Source organism: Alosa pseudoharengus, unplaced genomic scaffold (assembly GCF_046254945.1).
Source record: "Alosa pseudoharengus isolate Yale_2024_CS ecotype anadromous, Long Island Sound unplaced genomic scaffold, YU_APseudo_1.1 YU_APseudo_1.1_scf_9, whole genome shotgun sequence".
NCBI lineage: Eukaryota > Metazoa > Chordata > Actinopteri > Clupeiformes > Clupeidae > Alosa > Alosa pseudoharengus.
Genome location: NW_027468881.1, coordinates 16,213,423 through 16,225,860, shown reverse-complemented (window position 1 = coordinate 16,225,860; position 12,438 = coordinate 16,213,423). Strand labels below are relative to the sequence as shown.

Genomic DNA, 12,438 nt, shown 5'->3' with positions numbered 1-12,438 from the left:
TTTCTAGCAGTTTAATGAATGTTGATATTCAAATAGTTTAATGGCTGTGTATAGGTAGATATTTGACGATAACTGAAAGTTGGAATGGCTCTGATTAGGGGTGTGAATCTGTCATGTAAAAGACAATACGATTCGCATCTAGATACATGGGCACGATTCGATACAAGAAAAGATACATGTTTATAAAAGACGATTCGATGGAAAGCATTCTGAAAGATTTTTTATAATTTGCTCAAGGTGCACATTCATTTTATATTATCAATTATCATGGTCATGGTTGTCAAGGCAACAAAATGTGTGAATATGATTATCTAAACTGAGGTTTGTTTCATAAACTGTATTGAAATGAAAAAAGAATAGTCTACATTTCAGTCAAGCACAGCAGCCAAATACAACATAAAAATACATTTTTATAGACTTAACAGATTTTATAGAGTTATATCTAAATGTTTTCATGGAGCTGTAGCCTTGTTGAGGTAAGACAATACCGAAATAAAATAAAACAGTGCTTAAGACATTCTTGGCCTTTTCTCATATAGGCCTAGCCTACCCTACAAGAATAAAAGAGGCCTACAAATCAATGAACTCTCTGGGCTTATTTTGTTCCAACAGTAGACCTAATGTAGAAACCTAAAATGCCACAAGTCTGAGTGAATATGAACAAAATCATTGGCTAATAATTTATGCATCGTTTTAGCAGCAAGGGCCAAATTATTATTTAACATTAAGGAAATCCCTTCATCAAAGGTAAGGCTACTCTACAGACTATCGTTGCTGTTTAGGAATGCTATAAGTGCTTAATTTCGCGCTGGATTTTGAAAAACAAAAGCCGACAGAGTGCAAGTTGTCACATGGTTAAGTTGCAATAGTTTGGGTAATGAGGTCATTTGACAACTTTGGGCAATGAATGTAACCAAAAACAACTGCATTACCCACAATTCCATGCCACGTATAGTTTCAAAACCGGAAGTGGGATGAACGCGCTGCTTGGAACGTAAAGTCTGAGTCTGAGCGAGCAGAAAATGTTGTGCACCGATTCATAACAAGTAAATCGATATAACGACCGGTTCATTTCAGTTTTTTTCCGATACGGGGCTTCACGTATCGATGTAGCCGTATCTTACACGTTAAAAACTGATACCGATACGTTTTGATAAACATGCTAACCATGCTACTTAGCTAACTTAACTAACATTTTCTAGTAGTTTTGCTAAACATGCTAACTATGCTAGCAATGCTAACTATGTTAACCATGTGACTTAGCTAACCTAGCTTATCATTTTTAGTAGTTAGGCTAACTAACATGGTAACTATGCTAATTATGTGACTTAGCTAACCTAGCTAATCATTTTTAGTAGTTATGCTAACTAGCATGCTAACTATGCTAACCATGTGACTTAGCTAACCTAGCTAATCATTTTTAGCAGTTATGCTAACAATGCTAACTATGCTAGCCATGTTACTTAGCTAATCATTTTTAGTAGTTTTGCTAAAAATGCTAACTAGCATGTTAGCTATGCTAACATGCTAACCATGCTAACTAGCTACAGTGGGTAGGAGTCATAGTTGATGACAAGTAACAGTTACAATGGCTGAACAGTTGAAAAGTTCAGTAGTTTAAAGGGTTAAATTGTTTAACATTGAAATATTGTAGTGAGGACTTTTATTTTGAAACAGTTTTTTGGCAGAGGAAGCAGTTGAACAGGATGTGTAGTCTTAATAAGGCCAGTTTGTATGCTTAGCCTGAGACTGGCAGTTGATCCAGGTGGCCTGAACACCTGCCATAGGATTCTAATTGCTTAACGGCCGTATTATGATGTCACAATCAGCAATGTTAAGTCTATGGGGATTTAAAAAAAGTTTTTCTTTAATAGTATAAAAGTTTCAAAGTTGAAAAGACATAGCAGCTTGGTCCGTTTTAAATACCTACGTTACAAAGTTTGAACGAAGTTTCTAAGTTAAACTGTTCAAGAGAAATTGCGTATGGAAAAAGTGATAAGCGGAATAATAATAATAAGTTGTTGTTGTTGTTGTTGTTGTTGCCTTGGAAGAACAGTACAGTGCATATTTTTATGCACTGTAATAAGAAGAAGAAAATGAAGGAGAAGAAGAATAATAATAAAATTACTGCCTATGTTTACTCTAAACAGGAATATACCTGATGTCAGTGCTTTTGTCAGATGACTGAATTATACTTTCATTTTCATTCTTACAATTAAATGAACCCTCTGGCAACTACTGCCCATATGTTGCCATGGAGGAGGGACATAGTAGTTAGTAGATGACACAGTAAATTACACTAGTGCTGCTCCAACTGGCCTTGCAGCATTTACTGGGAATTTCTTCTACAGTTATAGCCTGCAAAGGAGGAAAGGCTTAGTGACCTTGGGATAGAGGAGTGGTTTATAAGAGACTGGATTGCTTTACATGTCTGATCCCGCTGGAAATACAGGAATATTCCACTCAAGCATAAATAGCTTACCTTGTAGTGAAAGGTATTAAGAAAGGTGTGAACAACCAAAGGGCAATACAGGCCAAAGGAAAGTGCAATCACACAAGCTGCCTGGCAGCAGGCTTTCCCTCTGGCCCTTTGTGTGAGTAGAGATGGCAAATCCAGACAGAGAAGCAATCAGCACTGACTGTAAATCAATATTTCAAAGCTGTTAATTATTCCAATCCAGCCACTCAATCCAGTTGACAGGATCTGGGATTGGCTCCTGAATTACCTTTAGCCTAAAAACTGATGCATGCGTAACAAGTTATTTTAGCCTGTACTGAGAGAGACAATTTACTCTTAAAACAGAGTGCGCCTTTCATATAGTGTGTGTTTATTTAAACTTTCTTAAAATACATTTGCAGTTCTAGGTGAAGGACATTTGAGCTCTTAGAAATGTAAGTATTACAACATCTGTCCATTCAAAGCATGTATTAATAGGGATGAAAATGTCCTGTAACAGGAAGGACATTTATGTATACACCATGTGCATATGTGTCCTTTGTGAGATTACTGTGAGATTTACTAGGCTACAGTGGACAAGAAAAGAGGCATGTGAGAATGGTCTTTTCTCAACATGAAGGGTATGATGATCAGAGTAAGAATGGAAATTGGAGTAAGCCTACATTCTGGAATGCAACTAGGCCTACAACTCCAAACATTAAGCCTACTCGTCTACCCTGACTGCACAGCATCATGACTACACTAACTAGCAACTTACGCAGTCAATGGTAGTACTTAACACAAACACAGGACCTTTTGCCTTTCTTTTAGGCTACTATGCATTTCATCCTTGCGCCTACATGCTCGATTATGTTGTCCAGTAGATGGCGGTATGCGCTTTGCAGGCGTAACCCGCCAACAAAAATCGACGAAGAAGAAGTAGAAGACAAGACGCAAAGCATATTTTCTGTGGTTTGTGCTGCAATTGTCATTTGTTGTCATAGTTTGGGAAGCAACAATAAGCTGAAGCTCATCACAAAACTGCTGATATAGTACGTTACCCTGTTCAGAAGGTTACGCCGAAGTGACTTTAACCTTGCTGATGACATTTCGAAATTTGACGCAGTATCCTCTGACATTTCCCGCAATTCCCTGTGACATTATGAATCTCAGCATCAGGACTGACCATGACGAGCAGTCGAACACAACTAATGTCACATGTGACTAAACATGGTTCTACGACGACCAAGTATCGAGAGTAAGCGACGCCGAGCAATCTTAGCTGTTGATGTACAAGTGTTTTTTGATTCTGTAAATGACAAACAATTGTTTGTCTTTCATCGGACAACTTGTGAACAAGTGAAGGATCACAGAGAGATCTGGAGTTCATTCATCACGTCCTTTGGAGTCATGGAATCTACAAAAATACCATCACCGATAGCGAGGATTGCCCTTGTTCTTTCAACGCTAGGTCTGGAAATGCTTGTTTCTGATACAATACTGTTAGTGTAGCCATAGTAGGGTGATCAATTGAGATGTATTAGGTATAGTCTAGGTCAATGTATGATTTATGCGATGGTCTTACGTTATTTATTGTTATGTAGGTTGCAGTATCGTATATGTGAACGTTGAAGCTTTAGGTGAGTTACAAATGGTACTAACGTTACAATTTATCACTATCAAGCGGATATTAGTTATTTTTTTCTTCATGTGAACATGTTCAGACTAGTGCTGTTTAATTTTTCAGACCTGGTCACAAAAGTAATCGGAGACGGTCATGAGTGTCGCGGCAGGGTGGAGATCAATCACGAAGGACAGTGGGTGACCGTTTGTAACCGTGGCTGGGACATGAGCGATACCCGGACAGTGTGCAGGGAAGTGGGTTGCTGGCTTGCCTCCCTGCCCAGCGGCTTCAAATTTAGCCCCAGCAGAGCCGTGTGGCTGAACCATGTCAGTTGCACAGGTGAAGTTCCCGACCTGACGCACTGCTTGCATTCCAACAGGAATTGTACCATCCTTGAAGAAGCCATGATGGACTGCTCAGGTAATAATAATATAAGTTTGTGGTCGAGCTAGAGCAGTGTAGTTTCTATGTAAATCACAGAACCTTTTAGAAATTGACATCAGACTTCATCTCTCTCAACCAGGGAAGCCTGTACTGTCCATTCTGTCCCCATTCACTGCCTTCCAAGTGGGTGAGGCCATACATTTCAGCTGCACGGCCCCAAGTGGGCCCAAGTTCCTCAACTTTCACCTGTACAAGAAGGGTGTCGAAACTCCTCTTGTGACGCAGAGGGCTGACAACGGACAGAGGAGAATGGAGCTGACCCTTACTGATGTGGAGGTCGGACACCAGGGCACGTATAGCTGTGTCAACAGTGATCGGAGGAGCTCGCACCCTCCCAAGCGCATGTACCACAGTAACTACATTGACATTGCAGTAGGTGTGTAGTATCCACTGTGTGTGAATCTGTCCTGCTCTGGCTGTTTAGTAATTCATGTTAAACATTATGCACCTAAGAGTAAGTGTCAGTTTTGTTTGTGCTGTGGATGCTATTTGTTTAATTAATATGGCAAAGGCACATTTTCCCATATGAATGGTTGAAGTTGGTTGAGTGCATGACGTACATGTTGTTTTCTATTTGATTTGTGCTTGACCTTATTTGAGCACCATATACCATGTCTTTTCTTTCTTTCTTTCTCTCTCTTTCTTTCTTTCTTTCTCTCTCTCTCACTCTCTCTCTCTCTCCACCACCAGTGGAGCTTAACCGGCCACAGATCTGGTACAACACGTCCATGGAAGTGCCCTCTGGGTGGGTGTTCAAGGGAGAGAGCTTCAGCATCACCTGCTCCACCAATCCCCTGTACCCAGGCGGCTCCTTTCAGCTGCGGCTGATCCGGCCCAACGGCACCGTGCGCCACTCTCTGCCGGCTCTCACATCCGCTGTGACCTTCAACTTCAGCAACGCGCAGACCCTGAACGAGGGCTACTACTGCTGCCAGTACAAAGTCCAGATGGGCAAGCGTATGTTGGCCTCCCGAGAGAGTCAGCCTCTCCCCATTTCTGTCAGAGGTGAGGTGAGGGTATCGCACTGTAAATGATAATGTGTGGTGTCGTAGTCTTTGCAGCCTGGCCATGTAAGGGACATAATTTGAGTCGAGATGTTATGCCCAGGGGAATTTCGTCATGGATTTTCTGCAACCTCCTGCGATGCAGAAAGAAAACATAGTGCATAATCAATGAGCAGTTTGCATACCTGCATTTTATTTTCTACGTTACAATGTAGACCATATTCTAACATCCCCCATTGATAAAATGGCAAATTTTATGTCAGGGGAGCCATACAGTATAGTAATTTGATGTGTACTTTTTACACTTTCACTGTTATTCTACATTAGGCTGTAAGTAATTTTACTCTTATGATCCTATTGTCCTTGCACAATGTGTCACCTGCAGCATGCTGCTCCTATATACCTGTCATACCCATAGGGTTCCGACCCCTGCTATTGGTAATACTGCTGGTGTTGATAATAGCATTACATTCACTAATTACATGCACTTACTTTCCTACTGAACTGAAGTGTGTTTGTGTGTGCTAGCAGACACAGACCTGGCCATGAGTCCTGTGATGATCAGTTTGCTGGTATCAGGGTTGACCTTCGTTGTGGCCACCTTTATCATCCTGATTGTGTTCAGAATACTCTCCAAGAGGAAGAGAAAACTTACAGAATTAGAAAGAGAGAGCAGAACTTGTAAGTACGTGTGTGTGTGTGTGTGTGTGTGTGTGTGTGTGTGTGTGTGTGTGTGTGTGTGTGTGTGTGTGTACACTTAGCATTCACATACCTTTTGTTCAACAGGTGTAGACAATACATACATCGCACTGACAACTATAAAATAGCAGGACAACGAAACAGAACGTAACCAAACAAAAACAGACAAGGTAAAGATTGCGTAACTATGTATTTTTTCCTGTACTTTATACTCTTTACTTTTTCTTTTAGTGCATGCACCTCACTGTTCAGTGCATTCTGAAGTGTAAATTACACTGATCTGAAAGATGTTCTGAGGTGTTAGTTGTCTTTGGGAATAATGAATCATGGGGTCTGAAGTAAGAGGGGATTGTGGGACTTATGACTTTGTTCTCTTTGCAGAACTGAAGTGAGGAGTCGCACGAGAACCAGCCCACAGAAGACTATGGATGTATCTCAACTCATGACCCTTTCTCAGGAACAAGACGAAGAAGATGAGACAAGACAAAGACCAAAACTACGGAGAACTACATATTTTCCATGTGGAATCCATCCATCCATTCAATGCAGGTTTGACTCCTGGGAAGGTCAGCTTGTTTGCAGGTATTCAAATACATTTCTCAGATAGGTCTCGTTTGAATACCAGAACCCCCATTTGCCTTGAGCGAGTGTAGCACCAAAGTCCTGCTAAATGTGTTAGCTTTAAAAAGTTTGCTAACCCCATTTAATTGTGTACGAAATGCTGCTAGGTTGTAGTTTTGAAATACAGTGCTTAGTCCAATACAATACAATACAATACAATACAAGCAGTGCAGTGCAGTGCAGTGCAGTGCAGTGAATAAAATCAGACAGATTTGCACAGAAGTACAACAGTAAACTATGTTTTTCTTATCCCAGTATTGAGCATGTATGTCTAGTTATATTCAGCTCATCTTTTTGTCCTGAAAAATAGAATGTGTTTTGTCGCCGTGAAAAAAATGAAAGTCAATGCAGACATTGTAAAAAAGGAAATACCAGCGACAAAACCTGAACCTTGCAGTGAGGTTATAAGTGCAGGCACAGAGGTGTAAGATTTAATTATTCATTCTGTGAAATTCAGAATTCTTTGGTAATGAATTACAAAATCTTACGCATCTTAAGTAGTTATGGTACAGAAATAACAATATTATTTCCAGTAAGCAGTTTGTTACACATATCTGTACTTGGCCATGTGGGAGCTATTTATTAAGAATTATAGACATCTTCTCGAAGAGATATTTTCCACAAGCTATTCTGTGCTTGTCGCCTAGCCATGCTGACGTCAACCATATACTGTAAGTCTACTGTTATGAAATGGTATTCCCAATATCACATGAAAGGGAAGCATTTACAGTACAAACTATCGAGATGAAAATGTGTGATGTGAAGGTGCAGGTGAAGCACATTTGCATAGTATTAAGACATATTTAGAGGTAGTGTAGTGGAGACATTGTGTTGTGTATTCATTCATAGTGAGGAGTAGCAGGAATGGAGTTAAGCACTTTGTTAAGCACTTTGATCGAAGAGTTGCATTGTAGCTCATCCCCTATCCCCCCACACTACTCTACTGTATGTTTAGCTCCCAAAAGGACACACCTACATACAGTTCAGTGTACATGAAAGTTATTTGCCACTTTATACCTGCAAAGATGCAGTTTGTATGGTTAGTGTACGGTGTGTGCTGAAATGGTCTTTGTTTACGGCTTGTGTGCTTTGATGTTTCTGTAATGGTTTTTCATTCAGTTGCATATTTTACTGCTCGTTAGAACTGGTTGGGGGTTGTCTTGTGGACTGCACTCATGTAAAAAAAAAGCAGTCAAATGGGTCTTAAAGACCATCTAATATGGAGATAGTGAATTGTAGAGAAACAAATTTTCATTTGGGCTTGACAATCCCTTGACTGTAAAACTGTGTTTCTTTTGTATCAGAGGTATATTCTTTTTTTTCTTGGTTTATTTTTGTGTCATTTTATATTTATATGCGTCAGCAGATACTTATTAATGTATTTGAGATGTGTTTATAGTCATTTAATTTTTAACAGTATGAAATGTTAACATTTCAGTTGCTAAACACAAACATACAAACACCATCCAATGGACCTTTCCAATCTGTTTAGTATATATACTTTCATGGGATAGAGGCACAGTATTTCCTTAACAGGATGTACAAACAGGTGAAATATTATGGTACTTGGATGATATTGTGAATAAGAAAAAGTTTATTTCAATGCCCAAGGGCCTGGCCATCAAATGGACATCCCAAGTGTGAACACTAGCCTCACATGATGGGATCAGAGGCATAACAATGCTGCTATTCAACTCCCCTAAATGCTGGCGTGAAATGCATAATGTCCCAACAGTGTGCGAAATATAGCTACCTGAGACCCTTAGCACTGGTAAAAAGTAGTGACCATCGATTGTACTAGAGGTCAATCACAAAGTGAGAACATCTCTTTTTGTTAAGATGTAACTATTTCTTTGATCATTAAAAGTCTTTATTTGAAAATTGTGATTGAATTCATATTCTGACAAATGGCATTAACACACATACGCATGAAACCGCCTGCCTTCCTGTATGAATGGTATGCATGTGCAGTCAGTATGTTTAACAATTTAGGAACATTTCTACAATCAGAAGTTTAATATTAGATCCATATGTGAAACATAAATTACAACATAAACAAGAACAGTAAAGCAATTATGTATTTTATTTATTTATTTATTTAGGAAAATGCTCTTGGATATTGTACAAAACTGAAAAAATTTGAAACACACATTTAATTGGCTAGACTGAAAATGTGTTCTGAAATCTTTTACTTTATATTACTGTGCATCACATTAGTGGCAATATGTTTGTTTTATACAACATAGACTGTTCTCGTCCCATTCCCACAAAATTAAAACAATGTCATTTGTATAGACAGAAAATATAAATACAAATGCCAGTCAGATATTTGATACATTCATACGGACATTCAACTCATTGGACAGGACAAGCCAATCATACACGGTCTTGTCTCTTTCAATGAGGATGCTCATCACATTTTGTAAGGTACTTAATTGTGTGAGTGGCTGATGATTTATCACAGTTATGCTATGCACTCTTAGACAAAAAGTAGAAAAGCTTAAAATAGATCGGGAAGATATCTGTTGACATGTCAGGGATTCCGACATGCATTTTAAGATATGAAAACAAGAGGTGTCAAGCAATTACAGACCCTTGTGAAACCAAATTATTGCATCCTGTTCAAGATGATCTTGTAGGAGAACAGATATAGTGATCCTCTACCTAAAGACCTATTTATAGTCCAGACAACAAGTGTCACTCGACAAAATATGATGTAAAAGCAACACAATTTTGGTCTGCTGGGGTGTTGCGGAGCTTGTCACATACATCAAAAATTTGAAACGACACATGAAAGCCTGCAGCTCTGTGATATCTGTCGGCAGCAATTAATTTTTATCGAGCGACACTTGTCGCCTGGGCTATAAATTGGCCTTAAGGGGTATCAGCTCCAGCCCTAGGGGCCAGATCCAGCTTGCCAGCAGGTTTCATACGGCCCTACTAGATGTTGTGGGTAGGACGGGGAAATTACAATCCAGTTGTCATCGACTATGTGTAATAAGAAGTATCTCGACATGTACATTTATCAAACCTACCACTACAAATCATCCTTAGGAAAAAGGTGGTTTGCTGCACCAACAATTGTATCACATTGGCGTCACCATATACTCTCTATGCTGGTGAAAAAGACAACGACTGACATGGCAGGTAGGGTATTTCAAGAAAGACAGAGCAGTGTATGACAGCATCATGATAAACCTATAACATTATGCCTTGTTTGTTCATACTGTAAGTGGATGTTGCATTCCAACAAATTCAGCCCACTGCCTAATATGAGTCTGACACCCCTGCTCTATTTTGTCAGAAAACTTTTAAATTGGACCAGTAGTTGTGTGATTGGGCATACACAGAGACATTTACCGCCTTGCAATCAGAAATGAGGAAAGCACAAAAATATTTAAACATTTACAAAGCTGGAGACACAACCTTTGCCATGGCAATTCCTATGTACATAGACCCTCCAGGAAATGTGGAGGCAAATAACTTTGGTTATTAACCAAATATAAAACACTGAAACAGTTTTCTGAAACGATTTCAGACCTGCCTGGTGGTTAACCTAATCTTTTAAAGGGCACCCCCTCAGCTGGCTCCATGTTGATGAAGACAAAGAAGAGGAGGGCAGCTACTAGCAGGAACAACAGAAACTTCACCCACAGTGGAATCCCGGAGCTCGAGGAGTTCTTCTCCTCAGTGGCCAGTGGTGCGGTTCCCAACCTTGACTGGGTCATGTTGCGGTATGTGGCTTGCATCCTGTTCGTGTTAGACCAGAGTGGGGGTTAGGAAATTACCATGAGGCACACTCCACTATACACCACAGCTACTGTAAGGGGCCTACATGTGATTGTACTAACCTCAAAATTGCCAACTAGGCATTAGTTATTGGCAGTGGTGGAGGAAGTACTGAAACTCAGTACTTAAGTAAAAGTACAAATAAGCAGAGAAAAATGTATTTTAGTAAAAGTAAAAGTACCACAATGCCAATACTTAAGTAAAAGTAAAAAGTCCGCTGCTCCGCGGACTCACAATCTCATCGGAGAGGAGGCCCTGCTGCAGACAACAGACAGAGAATGGCAAGCATATGCTCAGTGCACAGAACACAGTTGCATGTCCAGTACAGCCATGGGTCTGGTAAATATAGCCTACCAAATGCAGATGGCTACAAGCTCACGCTTTGCCTGGTCTAGACTAGTTTCAAAGATTTAGAAGCGGGGCACGTAGCACGATCTTTGGTACCCAGCCCCCTGGTGAAACAAACGTGTTTGTCAAAGAGAAAAAACAACTGATCATAAAATGTAATGTAAAAAGGAACGATGGTGTTGTAGAAATGTAGCGGAGTAAAAGTACAGATAAATGCTGCAAAATGTAACTAAGTAAAAGTCAAAAGTATGCACTATAGATTTTACTTAAGTACAAATACGTGGACATTTTACTTAAGTACAGTAACAAAGTATTTGTACTTCATTACATTCCGCCACTGGTTATTGGGGCCTCTGAAAACTATAAGACCCAGTGTAGAGACTTCAGATCAATGTCAACAATAATCAAATAGTGATGGGCGGTGAACAGGCTTACCTGTAGTTATCTACATCATCCATTTCTCTGTATTTCCATTGTCTGAAAAAAAAAGTAGCAGTAACACTGTAATAACATCACTTGGAGAATGTGTTGTGTAGTGACATGATAGACCGTTACATTAGGCTACCTTTCGCGGAGATCTTCATCCCTGCGCTGTCAAAGGAAGCAATGGGAGAAGGTTTTTAATATGAACTATATACTAGGCCTACATAATAATACAGTTAATACCAGTAGGACTATAAGAGAACTTACATAACTCATTTGAGGCCGACGGCGTTCATAGGTGATCTCCTTCTCTGAAATGCAATTGGAAACACTCAGATGAGCTTTGAAATGAACTGTCGACATTACTCTGTGTATGTGTAGGCTATATTATGTATGTGTGTCTGTGTGTGAGAGAGAGAGATACACACATCTTAGCTTACCCTCCTCTCTGTAATGCGACCTGTCGGAGGGTGGCCTGGGTCTCAATCTGGCCTTTTTCTCGTTCGCCATAGCTTCTTTGAGCTTCTTCTCGTATAAATACCGCGTTGAGTCTGCCATTTTTACATAAATAGTTGGTCGACAGCTAGGCTACTGCATAGTCTACTGGATGAAAATATTGAAAGATTTTGACCGATAATTCAAGGCTGCATGCCATTACCAACGCACTTACCAACAACTGGCCCATGTTTGATCCCGTAGTCGTCTAATAACCACCTTATTTCATCGTCTGATTTATTACTGAGTATTACTGACATTACTGCTGTGTAGCCTACAGTAGGCTTAGCTACACTGGCTGAGACTTCCAATTGAACTTTCCTCTAGACAAATGCTGCCAAGAAATGTCGGCTAACACTAACATTTAGCCTAGGCTTCAATTTCACGTTATGCTTACTAAAAAGTAGGCTATATAGCACTTTATTCAGCGCACTTATTACAATGTAACCTTAAAGTATTTCACTTCTCACACACGCGCGCACTTCGTAGTGTTACGTTGTTACTCTTTCTTCCAGCTGATCATACAGTCTTTGAGAAAGCCAGCCTACTGCGCC

General features: G+C 39.8%; 2 protein-coding genes across 5 annotated transcripts; one reads left to right on the top strand and one right to left on the bottom strand.

The window, feature by feature from the left end:
- Positions 1-3,385: 3,385 nt before the first annotated feature.
- Positions 3,386-7,019, top strand: LOC143114083 (uncharacterized). Of its 4 annotated transcripts, none has more exons than XM_076275531.1 (9): positions 3,386-3,695; positions 3,803-3,908; positions 4,042-4,077; positions 4,185-4,481; positions 4,585-4,881; positions 5,196-5,510; positions 6,038-6,190; positions 6,296-6,378; positions 6,590-7,019. In XM_076275531.1, the coding sequence occupies exons 2-8, from the start codon at positions 3,848-3,850 to the stop codon at positions 6,334-6,336; spliced, it is 1,200 nt and encodes a 399-aa protein (XP_076131646.1). In that variant the 5' UTR covers positions 3,386-3,695; positions 3,803-3,847; the 3' UTR covers positions 6,337-6,378; positions 6,590-7,019. The 4 variants fall into 4 exon arrangements, with proteins under 4 accessions (XP_076131646.1, XP_076131645.1, XP_076131644.1 ...); XM_076275530.1 differs by having other exon boundaries at positions 3,798-3,908; XM_076275529.1 differs by having other exon boundaries at positions 3,386-3,908; positions 6,041-6,190.
- Positions 7,020-8,902: 1,883 nt separating this feature from the next.
- Positions 8,903-12,398, bottom strand: LOC143114084 (uncharacterized). The gene is made up of 6 exons (XM_076275532.1): positions 12,060-12,398; positions 11,830-11,940; positions 11,657-11,700; positions 11,532-11,557; positions 11,402-11,443; positions 8,903-10,579 (listed from the first exon to the last, which is right to left on the bottom strand). The coding sequence occupies exons 1-6, from the start codon at positions 12,142-12,144 to the stop codon at positions 10,381-10,383; spliced, it is 507 nt and encodes a 168-aa protein (XP_076131647.1). The 5' UTR covers positions 12,145-12,398; the 3' UTR covers positions 8,903-10,380.
- Positions 12,399-12,438: the final 40 nt, after the last annotated feature.